Source organism: Peromyscus californicus, unplaced genomic scaffold (genome assembly GCF_007827085.1).
Source record: "Peromyscus californicus insignis strain IS unplaced genomic scaffold, ASM782708v3 Scaffold_19__1_contigs__length_69161282, whole genome shotgun sequence".
Classification (NCBI taxonomy): Eukaryota; Metazoa; Chordata; class Mammalia; order Rodentia; family Cricetidae; genus Peromyscus; species Peromyscus californicus.
This window is the reverse complement of record NW_026294491.1, coordinates 11,270,649-11,287,061: the sequence shown is the minus strand read 5'-3', so window position 1 is coordinate 11,287,061 and position 16,413 is coordinate 11,270,649. Positions and strand designations below refer to the sequence as shown.

Genomic DNA, 16,413 nt, shown 5'->3' with positions numbered 1-16,413 from the left:
CATTTCTCTCTGACAAGTCTGTCTCTCAGTCCACTTGAGGACACCCAGGATTGAATTCTTGTCACTGGGACGCTATCCTTCTCTCTTCCACCCCATCTCTCCAGTCTGTGTTCTCTCCAGGAGTTTATTGGAACCCTCCCTCTGGTAGAGTTTGCTTGGCAACACTTTCTCTCCCTCTCTGAGCTCCTTTCCCCCGTGGACTCAGAGATTTCATTAAAACCTTACTGCCTTACTGAAAATGGCTTGGCCTCATACAACTCAATCAATGGTCAAAAATGGCATGCTTGATCTTCAAATTCTCACAGCCTATAACAACTTCTGCCATTACTCAAGCAAATGATCCCCAAAGGGTCTTATCTCTAAGTCTTTTTTACTTTCCACTTTTGAAAATCTTTTCTCTCTATACTCTCTTTGCTATCAAAAGAAAAAAAAATCTCTTACAACTGTTGTATAAACCGGGTGGTGGTGGCACACACCTTTGATCCCAGCACTCAGGAGGCAGAGGCAGATGGATCTCTGATTTCAAGGCCAGCCTGGGTACAGAGCTAGTTCTAGGACAGCCAGGGCTACACAAGAAACTCTGTCTTGAAAAACAAACAAACAAACAAAAAAGAAAGACTAAGTTTACCTAGGCATGTTGATGCACGACTTTAATACCAATTCTTGGGAGGCAGAGGCAGATGGATCTCGGTGAGCCATTCTGCTCTACAAAGTGAGTTCCAGGACAGCCAGGGCTGTTACACATAGAAACCCCGTCTCAAAACTAAGTAACTAACTAAATAAGTGAATAAATAAATAAATCTATTGTGTAAATTCTTTTTTATTTAAAAAATTATTTTTATTCATTTGATATACCAACCACAGATCCTTTTCTCATCCCTCCTCCCACTCCCCTACAGCCTCCCCTCCCGATCTACCCTCTGTCCCCTCCTCCAAAAGGATAAAGCCTCCCATGGGGAGTCAACAAAACCTGGTACATTCAGTTGAGGCAGGACCAAGGCCCTCCCCCCTGCATCAAGGCTGAGCAAGGTAATGGGAACTGTTGTGTAAATTCTTTATCCCGGGGTTTGTAAATTCATTGTGTCTGGTTAAAAAAGAAATCAAGAAGCCATCAGAAGATGGAGAGACCTCCCAGCTCATGGATTGATAAGATTAATATTGTGAAAATGGTCCTCATATTAAAAGCAATCTATAGATCCAGTGTAAAAAAAAAAATCTGTAAAATCTGTTGCAAAATGTTAGCTTAAAGCTTGTAATAAAAGACTGATAGTTAAAAAAAATCCATGCATAGGCAATCAATTTGCTGCAGCATGTTATATATGCAATTTAACTCTTGTTTAGAAAAATAGATCTGCTGTATCATGCTGTATATGTGACTCAGATTCAACTCTCACTGAGGAAAATATATGTTTTTCAGTAGCAACCATGTGGCTTGCCTCCAACTTGGCTGATGACCTCATCAGGATAGAAGAACCCATGGAACTGGCAGCCATCTTTACTAAGGTTAAAAGAAGAGTACATGCCATGTAACTTCAAAACCACCTTGATAGGATGACCAAGTGGTATAAAGCAACCAAGGCAGCATTCACAAAACTTCTTAGGCCTACTAAGCCCTCTGCTTATCTTTGATTCTCCTTGTTAGACTAAGGAGGTAACAACAGATCTCCAAGAAATTTTGGATTAGGGTGGATTTTTGTATAATGATTTTTGTCCTGAGAGTAAAAAATTTTAGGTAAGGAACAGCATATGTTTGAATAAAGTATTTTTGATAAATAAGGTTGATAAGTGCCTCAGGTTATAAAGGTCTGCTTAGATTGACAAAAGCTGACTTAGAGATGTATATCTAAGCATTTATGTCTTAACTAACTGTGTTCAACACCAGGCTTCTAGGAAATCTAAGATAAGGAACAACACATGTTTGATTAATGAGATATGTTTGATAACTAAGTACTATAAATTCCTCAGGTTATGAAGATCTATTCAGATAAACAAAAGCTGACTTAGAGATGTATGCTGGCACAGCCATATCCGATGGGAATGGCAAAAGTCATAAAGCCAGCACAGCTGCTTGACAAAGATCTAGCAAAGTTGAGCCGCATGATGGCCGCCATACCACCTTTGGTTTTCATCTCTTTTTGTTACACACTTGGGGGACTTTTAATATTTGTACAATTTGGGGATACTGGATTGATGGAAAATTTTGCTATGAATCATTTTTGCCTTCTCCTAGGAGTATTGCTTCTAAGCATACTTAGGAAAGTCCTGAACATACACCCCTCCTGCTTTTAGGGAAGATATCCTTATCTACTTGAAAGTCTTTATGCCTTGGAGGTTGTGACACAAAAAGAAGCCAGCAGTTTCTTTATGAGGCTATGAGACATTCTTGAAACCTCTGTTTCTATACTTACTCAGGAATAAGATACTCAAAACAAAGTAAACTTAAAAAGGTCAACAAGATTTGGTGGGCTAGAGAAGATCAGATTGCAAGCCTCTTCCCATTATACACTCAGGCAATTATATGACATATACAGCAACAAAGTAGATCAGCTGAAGTTACCTCTGCCCTACACAGAGACTTATATTGATGAGCAAAAAATGGAGCAGAAAGATGACAAAAGAATGATATGTCAGGACTTCCCTTTCTTAGAAAAGTTAGTACATGAAGAGCCACTGTGGTGTCATATGGCCAAGGAACAACAGAATGCCAGGATTAGATATGTAAATACATTCTATAAAGATATAAAGTGTAAACATTGTATTATGCCAGAATTTGAATAGTAACTGCAGCAGCTTTGGCCTGAGGACTTTTCTTGGGCACTCTGACCATTAAGAATTAATAATACACTGCTTGGAATATGGCAATCTGCCCTGGCTGACTTGGAAACTTTGTTTTGGTGTAGCATCCTTGAAGCAACCAGCACGACCAGCCTGAGAACAGACTGTCATATGCCCCTAGATTCTTAAAAATTGGGTTATGGAGTTAATGAGTAAAAATGATGATAACTCTGTTTATCAATGATGTCAAATCTTGAGGGAAAATGATTGAAAAAGATAACTGTTCTGTCATAATTTACCAATGAGGACTAAACCAAGAGCAAGAGGAATTGAAACACATGTCCAAAACCAAAAATGATATGATCTGTTTTGGAACATCATGAATGTATCCCTGCTAACTAAATTCTGTATAAATAAAGAAACACTCTGGCTGATAGTCAGTCAGGTTGCAAGATTCTCCTGGTCATCATGCCTGGCTCATCCTTCCCTTGCCGACTCTTTACCTCCTCTTTGGGACCTGTCCACCACCAGGGATGGCTCCTGGAAATAACTGTGTTCAACACCAGGCTTCTAGGAAATCTTAGATAAGGAACAACTTGTGTTTGAATAAGGGATTTTTGATAAATAAGGTTGATAAATTCCTGAAGATTATAAAGGTCTATTCAGATGAACAAAAGCTGACTTAGAGATGTATGTCTAAGCACTTATATTTTTTTCTAACTGTGTTAAGCACCAGGCTTCTAGGAAATCTTAGATAAGGAACAACGTATGTTTGATTAGTGAAGTGTGTTTGATAACTAAGGACTATAAATTCCTAAGGTTATAAAGGTCTACTCAGATGAACAAAAGCTGACTTAGAGATGTATGTCTAAGCACTTATATTTTTTTCTGGCTGTGTTCAACACCAGACTTCTAGGAAATCTTAGATAAGGAACAACATATGTTTGATTAATGAGGTGTGTTTGATAACTAAGGACTATAAATTCCTAAGGTTGTAAAAGTCTATTCAGATGAACAAAAGCTGACTTAGAGATGTATGTGTAACCACTTACGTTTTTTCTAATTGTGTTAAATACCAGGCTTCTAGAAAATCTTAGATAAGGAACAACAAATGTTTGATAAATAAAGTGTGTCTGTAAAAAATTCCTAAGATCTGCTCAGGCTAACAATAATTGACTTGAAGATGTACGTCTAGCCTTTTTGTCCTTGCTAACTTTGGTAAGCTTTAGCTGTTTGGATAAACTGAGTCATACAAGAAACTGTGATATTCTGTAAAGGTTCACTATGAAAGGACCAGTAAAGTTTCCAGTCTCTCTGTGGGCTATACTATGGCTTAAAGATTTATTTTGATGCTAAAGGATATTAAATTGAATCTTCAATTTTTACTGCTCAAACTTAACAGGGATGAAACTGTAAAATCTTAATTTTATAAAAGCTACTAACTTCTTATAAACTGTTCAAGATAATTTAGACATGCAAATTAATGGTAAGTTACCTTATAAATGATCAAATTCTTTACTGTGTTCAGAACTATGATTATATTCATGCTAGTTACAGATATGATTCATTTTACAGGGACAAGCTTTATTTAGCCTTCTGTATATATCTTCAAGGTTAAGCCTGAAACAAGTAACTAAACAGAAGAAAATTTTATTTAAAATCAGATATACTTAATAGATGATGGCCCTCAAACTCCTTGAAGATCTGCTGAATATGGCATTTAAAATGTTTAATTAAAAAACTTCCCATGGTAGACAGGAATTCTAGCTCCTAGCAGCAACCCTAAGGTCACCTCCAAAAGAGACAATGAGGCACAAGCAACTCCATGTGGACTGTGGCAATGTTAACCACTAGGCAAAGAACCACTCAGTGCCTTGCCCACTGCCAGGATGCTGCCCAAACTGTGGACACTGTGGGGTTGACTGCCCTACTCAGCCTCACCACAGCAGGTCAGTGTCTAAGTCAGTGAAGAGACACCATGACCACGACAACTCTTATTTAAAAAGTATTTAATTGGGGTTTACTTATAGTTCAGAGGTTTAGTCCATTGTCATCATGGAGGACAGCATGACAGCATGCAGGCACAAATGTTGCTGGAGAAGGAGCTGAAAGTTCTACACCCAGATCAGCAGGAAGAGAGAGAGAGAGAGAGAGAGAGAGAGAGAGAGAGAGAGAGAGAGAGAGAGAGAGAGAGAGACTGGGCTTGGCATGGGCTTTTGAAATCTCAAAGCTCACCCCCAGTGACACACTTCCACCAACAAGGCCACACCTCCTAACCCTTTCAAACAATGCCATTTCCCAGTGACTAACCATTCAAATCATTGAGTTTATGGGAGTCATTCTTATTCAAACAACTGCAGTCAATTTTCCCAAGTTCCTCCTGTATAAATTGAGAACATGACTGCTCCAAGGTATGGTTGAAGAAGGTTTGTATTCAAGATATGAGACATCTAGAAGACATCTAGAAGAATCCAGAGAAGAGAGAGAAAGTAGTAGACTAAATATGGTGTGGTGATTTGAATAGGTATGGCCCCCATAGACTCATATGTTGGAATGCTTGGCACATAGGAAGTGGCACTGTTAGGAGGTGTGGCCTTGTTGGAGCAGGTATGGCCTTGTTGGAGGAAATGTGTCACTGTAGGGGTGGGTTTTGAGATCTCAGAAGCTCAGTTCTCTTTCTGTTGCCTGAAGATCAAGATGTAGAACTCCATCATCATGTCTGCCTGCATGCTGCCTTGCTCCCTGCCACAATGATAATGGACTGAACCTCTGAAACTGTAAGCAAGCCACAGCATTAAATATTTGCCTTTATAAGAGTTGCTGTGGTCATGGTGTCTCTTCACAGCAATAGAAACCCTAAGACAGATTTGAAAAAAGAATTCAACAAAGAAACTGAAATACTGAAGAAAAACTAAACTGAAACAATACCAGAAATGAAAAATTCATCCAGAAGGGGAAAGAAGCCTCAGTGGACTCACTAACAGATGAAGTGTGTCAGAATGTCACAGCTTGACCATAAGGAATAGGAACTGGATCATTTAGATCATTCAGGTAAATCAGTGAGAATTTTCCTTAAAAACATATGAATGGGTCACCCACAGGGCCCTTTGAACTGCGTCCAACCTCTTCACCGGCCATCTCTCACATGTCCTTTACCAGACTCTAGCCTAGTGACTCTCCTTGACATTCCCATCCACAACTTTTCCCCAGCCCACTGTATCTGTCCCAGATTCCACATCCAGTGAGTGAGATGGCATACTCTGGACATCCTCCACCTTCACTGCAACCATGGTCTAGGCTTCTGCAAGAACCTACCCTACCTGTGACAGGTCCCTTCTGCACTGCATCCAACCTCTTTGCCCAGCCAGAGCTCTCACTTGCTTCTCCAGGGTCTAGTCTAGTGAGTCACTGTAACCTCCCCATCCACATCTACTCTCTAACTGCCAGATCTAGACTAGATCTCACATCCAGTGCCCCAGCCTACTCTGGACTCCCCAACCTGCACCAAAACCTATCTCTAGTACCTCTAGGCTTCTGCCAGGAAACTCACTACCTAGCTTCCAACCAACAGACCCTTCCCCTGTAAACATCCAACCTTTCCATCAAGCCAGATTTACCCCCATCATTCCAGGCTTAGACCAAGAGGCACATCCTGTACACCAGCCCAGTCTCCTCTGTCCGTGTTAGAATTCCTGGCCACTCCCCTAGCTGCATGACTGCACATGCGCAGTTCAGTAGCCAAGCAAGAGGCCTTATGTCTTATGTCATCCACGGGCACCCAATCTGCACATGTGTAGTGTAGCTCTGTAAGCCCACGTGTGCATGTGCAGGGAAATCCTTAAAAAGTGGGTCGCATACTCTCCCCCCCACCCACTTGTGGTCTCTCCTCCTATCCCACTCTCTCCCTTCTCACATGTCTGTACAACAGGCCTGCCCAGGCTCTCTTCTGTCCACCGTCCCCCCCCTCCCCCAATAAAACGCTCATACTGGGTTTTGCTGATATTGGGTTTTGTTGTGCCTTGTGGCTTTTCCTGCAAGGTAACAAGCGCCGCATCTAAAACCAGCATTGGTTCCGTGATGAAACAGGCTCTCCTAGCGTTCTGCATCTGGGACCCTGTACCAAGGTTTCTTGGATCCATGACTGCAAACCTTTTTCATTTGCCCAGTCACTGGACTGCTACGCACAGCATCTGGTATTCCCAGGCGGTCTCCCATCCAAGTCCTAATCAGTCCTGACCCTGCTTAGCTTCTGAGATCAGATGAGACTGGGTATGTTCAGGGTGGTATGGCCGTAGCAGTCCAGACAAAATCCCAGCACTGAAAAGGGGAAATAGACACAAGTCCCCTTCCTAACTGTGAAGCTATTTGCAATTGATACCTGCTGGGAAGGAAAAGGAGTTTCTCCAATGGACTGTCACTGAGTATGTCAACCACATTGCAGGGCAGGCTCATGCCCACGAGTAGTTGGTCAAGAGACAATGGGCTCTGGTTTATTATTTATTTATATATTTATTTATTTATTTATTTATTTATTTATTTATTTATTTATATCTGTTCTGATTTTTTTATTTTTCCTGATTCTTCTTCTTCTTCTTCTTCTTCTTCTTCCCCCTCCTCCTCCTCCTTCTTCTTCATTTAGAGAGATGGAAAGACAGAGAGAGGGAGAAAGCATGAAGTTGGATGGGTAGAGAAGTTGGAATGAGCAGTGAGGAGCTGGGGGAGGGGAAAGAATATGATCATAATATATTGTATGGAAAAAAAGTTACTAAATTTTTTTAAATGACGCTGAAGAAACTGAATATCCACATTTAGAAGAATGGAATTAGATCCATATCTCCTTTACCCTGCACAAAATCAACTCCAAATGAATCAAAGACCTTAACCTAAGACATGGAAGTCTGAAACTACTGGAGGAAAATGGAAAAAAGACAATTTAAGATACAAGTCCAGGTGTTGGGGGGATTCCTGCAGAGCTGCAGCTGGTTTGATTCTGGAGCGTTAGCACCTGGCTTTAATCTGCTTTTTGTGGTTGATACCTTTTGTGTCCGGTACCTTCTATGTGAATCTTGTCTGAGATTATTCTGAAGGTGCAAAGCCTATGTAAAACTTAGATGGGGAGCGACCCAGAAAACTGTGGTTTTCCTTAACTGAGAATTTGCATTTGTCATTGTCCCTCTGGGGAGCTTAGATAAGAGGTTTTGGGATATGGAAATTAACTTGCTAATGGTGTAAATTGGATAACAATAAAAAAGCCCTTTGCTAAGGGACAGAGTCAGTCCAGGGAGACTGATCTCCCCTGCAGCTGGAAAGGCAAATTTTATCCTTAAAGTTCCTTTGTGCCTCTTTCCAAGGATCCATGTGAACCCACACCCAACATACAACATTTGCCTCGCTAATGGCAGGCTTGAAGAAGGACAGAGGATCTGGACATTTTAAGGACTGGAGGAAAACTTGCTCTCAGGATAAGAGGACTCCAGGATTGGCAGGGTTATGGGAAATTTCCCATCTCAGGAGCAACAGTATGTGCAGTTATTAAAATGCCTGTTCAAAGGAAATGGAGTGAAAGTAAAAGAAATATGGCTTACTGCGCTTTTGGTATTAATTAAATGGCATCGTCATTGGTTTCAGGCAACTCCTCATGTTCAGTTAAAACTGATGGTATGAAAGCAAGTTTTGAGAGCTATGAGGAGAGCTCATAAGAAAGGAGAGCCCATGCAATTGAAAATTTGGTCTTTATGTAATTTAATTTCAAATGCTCTAGAGCAGTTGCAGAGCGAGGAATCACTGAAAGCTGGATCTGAAGTAGAACAGGAAAGTAAAAGGAAAAACATTCAGGCTAGAAACTGTCAGTCAGCAGAGGAGAATATTCCTTCCCAGGACAATAGGAATGCTGTTTTGGAGGGCAGCGAAAGTGAGGAGAGCCAAGATACTGGAGATAACTCTCCTCCTTCATCAGATGAAACTGATTCAGAAATGAGAAAGGTTAAAAGACTAACTGCATGTTTAAAAATACGAGCGCTCCTGAGACAAAGAATAAAAAAAGAAAAAAGAGAAGGAAAAAGTGTAAGGATTCTGTATACGCCCAGCTCAGGGGTCTCATCTGGAGCCTTATTACATCATCAGCAGGGGACTGCGTCCCAGCCTAAAAGCCAGACGTGCTCGCCCACGCGCTCTCTCAGTCTCTGTCTGTCTCTCTGCACCCCTCTCTTTCTGTGTCCTCTCTGCCAGGCCTGACTTCTCTTGTCCTATCCCCACTTCTCTCTAATAAAGCCCATTCTGACTCTGGTAACCATGGCTCGTGATTCTTCCACTTGTGACGCTTTCGCCACGGCATCCAGCGTTGCTGCGGCCCCCACGGTATCCAGTGCCAGCCATTAGTACCATATACCCGCGGTATCCAGCGCCAGTCACCGCCGCCACCACCACCACCGTATACCCTTTCAAAAAGAATTAAAAAGAAAAACTTCCCAATAGAAAAAGGATCTCTCATGGAGACATCATTGATTGGAGCCCTTATGGCTCCCCTCAAGAAAAATATTCTCATTTAGAGTTAAGATGGCAGGGGTATAGTTTGAATGGAACTGTAGAAATTAATTCTGTTAATGAACCTATCCAAATGGCATGGAGTTAGAATATCAAGTTCTCTCCTGCAATTTGGCAATTCAATTCAGACTAACTTGTGGAAATTAGCAAGTGCTTTCCACCCTCTTAAAGTGTGGGAAGGAAAGTTAAACATTAAGGATGATAAGTATACTTTGTCTTTTAGACCAAATCAAAGCCATCCTTTTATGGCATGTGTTCCATGATTTGCTTGCTACTAAAGAGACCTGTAAAATGGCACCCTAATGATTACAGCATCACTCGTGAATGCTGTCCCCTCATACCTCTGTTAATTCTCGTATGTCTTTAAACTTAACCTCTGAAAGTTTATACATTCTTAGAGCAAGGCCAGCAATCTGCATACTGGTGAACTTGTCAAGGCCATGGCAAGACTCACCTACAATGATCCTGGTACAGAAGCTCGCTGAAAGAATATCAAGAAGAACACATTGAAGGGTTGGACTGATTATTGCAGTTATTATGGGAATTATTGCACTGACTGATACTGCTGGAACAGCCAGGGTGGCCCTTCATGAAGAAATTCCAACTGCTGAGTTTGTTAGAGACTGGCATAAACATTCAACAGAACTTTGGACTGAACAAAATAAAACAGATAATGAGGTAGTTAATAATGAATTAGCTGATTTGAGACAAACTGTCATATTGTTGGGAGATCAGTTAGAAATATTGAAGGAGCAGATAAAATTAAAATGTAATTGGAATGTTACATCTTATTGCATTACACCTTTAAAGTTTAGTGAAAGCAAGTATGACTGGGAAAGGATTAAGATGCATTTGATGGGCCACCCTAATTCTTCTCAAATGATTTAAGATTTACAGCAAGAAATTAAGGAAACTTGCAAAAAAAAGTTACCTGATATGACAGGAATGGATGTTACGAAGGCCTTGCAGATCCTATAGCCTCATTCAATCCTGTAAATCATTTTAATAGATTTCTTGTTTTAGCAAGTGTGATTCTTGTGCTAGCAATAACAACCATATTGGCTTTAAAATGTGTTTTGGCTTACTGACATAACATTGTAAAACAGAAGGTAGAGAAAAAGCTGTATATGCTTTAAAACTACATAATCTGTATTAATTAATTGTTGCATATAAAAAAAGGGGTTATGTTGGGGAAAATCCTGCAGAGCTGCAGCTAATTTGATTCTGGAGTGTTAGCACCTAGCTTTAATCTGTCTTTTTGTGGTTGATACCTTTTGAGTCCGGTACCTTCTATGTGGATCTTGTCTGAGAGTTTTCTAAAGGTGCAAAGCCTATGTAAAACTTGATTGGGGAATAACCCAGAAAATTGTGATATTCCTTAACTGAGAATTTGCATTTGTCATTGTCCCTCTGGGGAGCTTAGATAAGAGGTTTTGGGATATGGAAATTAACTTGCTAGTGGTGTAAATTGGATAACAATAAAAAAGCCCTTTGCTAAGGGACAGAGTCAGTCCAGAGAGACTGATCCCCCCTGCAGCTGGAAAGGCAAAATTTCATCCTTAAAGTTCCTTTGTGCTTGCTTCCATGGACCCATGTGAACCCACACCCCATACAACACCCAGGTAAAGACTTTCTGAAGTTGCCAAATAGTGTGGCAACAGGCAAATGGAAACTCAAGAAATTAAAGAACACCTGCATGAGAAAAGAAAGTGAATTGAAGAGACAGCCTATAGAACAGGGGAGAAACCTTTGCCAGCTTCTACTTTGGACAGAGGTAAGTTTTATGTCATGCATTTTAAATGTACAACCATGGAGAAGAATGCTCCGAGACGGTACTTCTGATGCCAAGCAGGTGTCTTCAGAGTATCCAGGATGCTGGGCCATGAGGATCACCAGCACATGGCTGTAGGTTCATTCACACTTCAACACCTCTGACTCACTCACCTCCCAGCCTTGTCCACACACTCTGCATAGGTAAGGGTGGAGTAACTTTCCCTTTCTACACAGGCTGCTGGGGTCTTGATGTGGCCTGTGACCTCCACCTAGTCCACCTGTTCTGGGTAATTTCCATTTCAAAGGACAATTTTTGCTAGGAATTTCATGTCTGGCAAGGATACCATGTATCCTAGCTAACATTCTCCTGTTCTTTTCATGTCTCCATTCCCTTGTCTTCCTTTAATCTCTCCTTTGTGTTCCCTTGTACTAGTCAATTGTCTTAAATACCCTCTTCTTTCTTAAATACTTCTCACATCATTTTCAATCTCCACTTCTCATTTTCATCTCTGGATTCTCACCTTGATTTCCAAATTCCACTGAAGCCAGAACTAGTCACTGTAAGGCGAGAGCCTGAACATACAGGAGAGGTTTAAAGGTCTCCTGTGGACAGAAGCTGGCTCTGATATCTTTTCCCACCTACCCGAGGCTGATCATTAACATAATACTTCTATATAAAGAAGTGCCAATGCTTGCAATGGGGACAGCATTGCCTACAGCCATGGCCAGCACAGTAAGCTCCAGTACCAGCACTTCCAGCTCAGAACTGTCTTCACTGTCAGAGAACATCAATAATGCTGCTGACATCTCTGTCATTGTCATCTATTTCGTGGTGGTGATAGCTATTGGAGTATGGGTATGTGGAAGTCCAGTGAGATTTCTGGGAGGGCACAAAAATTGCAGGGGAAACACGTCATGGCAGACATATAGAATAATGAGTTGAGGCAATGATTTCCCAAGTATCATTGTCTTTCTGTCTGAATAATTTGCTTGTGTGTGGCATGAATAACGTTAGCACTGAATGAATTCATTCTCCCAGCAAGTCCATTATTTGAACAGAACCAGGGTCGGGTGCTTGCTCTGCTTGGCATGCCCAGAACCTGGCATCAAAACCACAAATGCCATTTCTCTTGTCTCATTTTAATGACTTCCCTTTGCTATTTATTCACTTTCTCACTTATTGAGTAAGAAGATTGAATCATTTGTATTCTGATCATTCCTTTTTAAGTATCCAGTTTGAAGCTCAAAATCTTCTTCCAAAGACAGCTTTAGAAATGCCTAGCATTGTTTTCATAAACTAAAATAAATATCAGGTTTTCAAATACAGTTTCTTGAAGTTCTCCAAGTCATTACTAAATCATGACTTTCATGTCCATTAAAAACCGATGCTGAGTTACTCTATCTAGAAAAGCATGTCTCTCTGTGATATCAATGTCAGCATGCTGTGTGGAGCAGCTGGGGAGTCTCTTTGCTCTTGGGGGTGCACCTATTGTTTCTAACTTTGCAGTGATTTCCTTTCTGCTCAGGCAATGTTGAAGACAAACAGAAGCACTGTTGGAGGCTTCTTCCTGGCAGGTCGAGCTATGACCTGGTGGCCGGTGAGTCAGAAGTTTCTGGAAATACACGTTGATAGAAAACTCAGGGTGGCAGCAGGGGTACCTGCCAACTTGCTTTTTTTCCTATAATAATCCTCCACTTCAAGACTGTGACCTGGGATCCCAGAAAGATTATAACATATAACAATTGAGAGCAGCTTTAGTCTAGCTGCAGGAGACCTACCTCAGTTCTGTTTCATGTGCCTCTCCTTGGTTCTCATGAAAAAGCTTCTTAGTTTCTATTAGCTCCCTGAATTCCTTTTCTGCTCCCAATCCTGAGCTAACCATGCTCATCTCTGGGAAATTATCTTCTCTCTCCAGTGTCAGCTTGCTAACTAATCACTCCAGTCCTGCCTAGAACATCATGTTCTTCTTTTCTACACACTGATTGCAGGCCATGTTCCCTGTGGTGATGTTGACAGTGATTCTCTAGGACAGTTGCCTACCAGATATTGTTTCTGAGTTTTGGTATACGTCTCCCTCAGACAGATTTTTCATTTGTAGTAGAGGCAACATGTTCCTCTGTGAATCTACAGTGGCAGCATTGGGTTGGACACACAGTGAGTGCTCAGAAAATGTTACCTTCAACAGATTTTCTGCCTTGTCTAAATACCATAAAAGGAAATGGAATTAACCAATCTGGTGGTGATAGTAGGAATAGATTTACTCAGGGCACACAATCAACCTGGCATAGCCTTCCTGTGTTTCATGAATCTTAAAGAGTCTTTATTAATAAAACAAACCTGGAGCCAAGTATTGGGTGAACACTGAAAGATCAGAGAGACAGAACAAGCCACAGCTAACCTCACCTGACCAACTTCTCAGCTGATCTTGTTTCCTCAGACTGGAAGCCTCTGTGTCCTCATATCCGAATGGCTCTCAGCTGAACTGTGCTGCTCAAAACCTAAAAGCTTAAGCAGCCCAATGCTTCTAGTTTCTGGTCCTCGGGCCTTATACACCTTTCTGCTTTCTACCTGGGATTAAAGGCTCACTTTCTGGGATTTAAGGCGTGAGTCATCATGCTTGGCTGTATCCTTGAACAGATGGATTTCTGCCTCTGGCATGCTAGGATTAAAGGCATGTGCTACCACTGCCTATCCTAAGTATCTAGTGGTTTTTCTGTTCTCTGATCCCAGATAGGTTTATTAGGGTACACAATATTTTGGGGAACACAATACCACCACATTCCTGCTGCTCTTTTTGTGAAACATGCAATTCTCAACTAATCCTAGAGTCGCAATCCAGCTCCATCCCTCCCTGATCCCAAACACCTTCATGCAAGGAGTGATTGTAAAGAGGGATATAGAACAAAGGCCATGACAGTCCTGCAGGATCTCATATCTAATTCTGTTCTTAAGACTAGCACTCGTCTCTGCCCATTGAAGAGCTCTTTTCATCTTTGGCTTTATTGACAGGAATCAGTGTGGGGGAAAATGTAACTAATGGGAACACGGTGCTATGGCTGGGAGAACAGGGAATTCTCTATGGTGCAACTTTGGAGTCTGTTACTACGTAAGAGTCAAGCACTGGGAGGAGACCTGGAAGTTTGAGGCTGCGAACAGAATGCATAGAGGGACACACTGACGGTTCCATAAGGCGGGGTTCATTGGGGTTTTCTGTAAAAGGCCTAATTGTAAGTATCTTGCGCTTTAAAGGCCAGAGTCTATTGTGACCACACGGCAATGTCACTGCAACACAAAGCACCTGCAATCTGTATGCTGTGGCATAGGAGAGTGATGGCTGTGTTCCAGCACAAGTATGACGGGCACTGAATTTTATATTTCACCTAATTGTAAATTTTCAGTTCACTCTTCAGATGTTTAGAAACCATTTTTAACTATTCACAGTGTGAAAGTGTTCTTGGCTCATAGGCCAGAGAATAACTGGTAACAGAAAGTTTTTGTCCATGCACAATTGTTTGCTGTTTTTGCTCCAAGAAGCAGCAACCAAAACATCTCAACACTCACTTGTTCCCAAGGAGAGGAATTCAGTCTTTTGAATCTAACTTTAGTCTAATTGCTTGTCTTGTAGATGGCTGCCTCTCTGTTTGCAAGCAACATTGGCAGTGGCCACTTTGTGGGCCTAGCTGGGACAGGTGCAGCTTCAGGAATTGCTGTTACAGCATTTGAATCACATGTAAGTGATAGCAAATATATATATAAAGAACACACACATATATTCTTTTAAGTCAAGTCCATGTCTGGGTATTTTCAATTGGGTATATATCTCCGGTTTTTCTGGAAGTCTGTATCAAATGTACTCCCTTTGTTCTAGTTTTTATTTTCCCCTCAACTAGACCACTCTTGGTTTGTCCTTGAGCACTTCTGTAGCTTCGTTCTTTTCATAAGTAGTTATTCCTACCAAGGATTTTTTTTTTTGTTCAGTTCAAGCCTCACTCTCACTTGGTCCCTGTGACTATTAGAGCTCTTATGTCTCTTTGCTGATGTCACACTCTGTTCATTCCTGAAGCAAAAGTAAAGAGTAAGTCAAAGAAAACATGCAGGGGAGAGGCTCCAAGGTGAATACACTTGCCACACAAGCAAGGGGACAGAAGTTCAGATCCCTAGAACCCACTAGAACACTGAGGAGACATGGCAGCCCACCTGTAATTCCAGCCTCAGTGGTGGAGACAAGGGATTTGACAAGATGGCTAGTAAGAAGAGCTGTATCTGTGAGCTTTTGGTTTGATTAACAGTCCTTGCCTCAAAGAATAAGGTGTAAGAGCAATTTAACAGGATTCCCAAAATCAGTCTTGGGCCTCTGCACCTATGTGTGCACACCATAGACCCACTGAAAGGTTAATAAGTAGCTCAGGCATTTGGGCTGTAATCCTAGCACTGGATGGCAGGGACAGGGCCAGGGGCCAGGACAGGGGCAGCAGCAGGCATATTTCTGTGATTTGGCGAACAATCTGGTCTACCTAGTGAGTTCCAAGCCAGCCAGACTACATAATGAGACCCTGTCTCAAAATAAGTAAATAAGTAAATAACAGGAAGAGCAATGCCCCCTTCTTGACACAGTTTATGATCAAGTGGAGCAGACAAGCGTGCTCTAACTACGGTGTGGAAGGCACAGAGGCAGAAGCATTTGCCACATTGAGAGGTCACACCATGTAAATGTTTCCCTGTGCCTTTTTTCCTGGTAGGTTGAACAGTCCCAAGTGGTCAGCATTAAACACATATACATTCCAGCAATTCTAAATGGACTGAGCAGATCACACACACACACACACACACACACACACACACACACACACACACACACCCCAATAATAAATTAGATAATGAGCGGGAGTGAGGAGCACAGGAAAAGATGGAGAGGGAAGAGGAATTGACTGGGCTGTATAGGCAATTCTTAAAAATCGTTTTACCAGAGAGATCACACAGGAGGTATATCCATCGCAGACAATAAGGGTTGTTGGCACATACCATGAGGGTTTACAGATGCTTGTGCCAGAAGGATGAGTAGAAACCCAAGTGAGGTCTTGGCAGGAAGTGGCACAGAGGTAAGGAATGAAAGCTTTGAAAGATGACATACCAAACCTACAGGACTTCATGACCAACCTATTATCATTCTACAGATGCTGCATCCCTTAACTAGACCCTAAGTTCTTCAGAACAGAGAACATGGCTTCCCTCCACCCACATCACTCTATCACACAGCCGGGCAAGTGGTGAGAGCATCATGCACAGCTCATGAGGAGCCTGCCTTTTCACTGTTCTCCACA

General features: G+C 41.6%; 1 protein-coding gene and 1 pseudogene across 1 annotated transcript in view; one reads left to right on the top strand and one right to left on the bottom strand.

Moving 5' to 3' along the window:
* Positions 1-6,954: 6,954 nt before the first annotated feature.
* Positions 6,955-7,072, bottom strand: LOC128115065 (uncharacterized; annotated as a pseudogene).
* A 4,707-nt stretch (positions 7,073-11,779) lies between these two features.
* The window catches only part of LOC128114052 (solute carrier family 5 member 4A-like), a 50,150-nt gene continuing 45,516 nt past the window's right edge, over positions 11,780-16,413 (top strand). The window contains exons 1-3 of the mRNA XM_052743922.1: positions 11,780-11,947; positions 12,618-12,689; positions 14,718-14,822. Of these exons, the coding sequence (XP_052599882.1) occupies positions 11,780-11,947; positions 12,618-12,689; positions 14,718-14,822 (345 nt within the window). The remainder of the gene's footprint in view (positions 11,948-12,617; positions 12,690-14,717; positions 14,823-16,413) is intronic.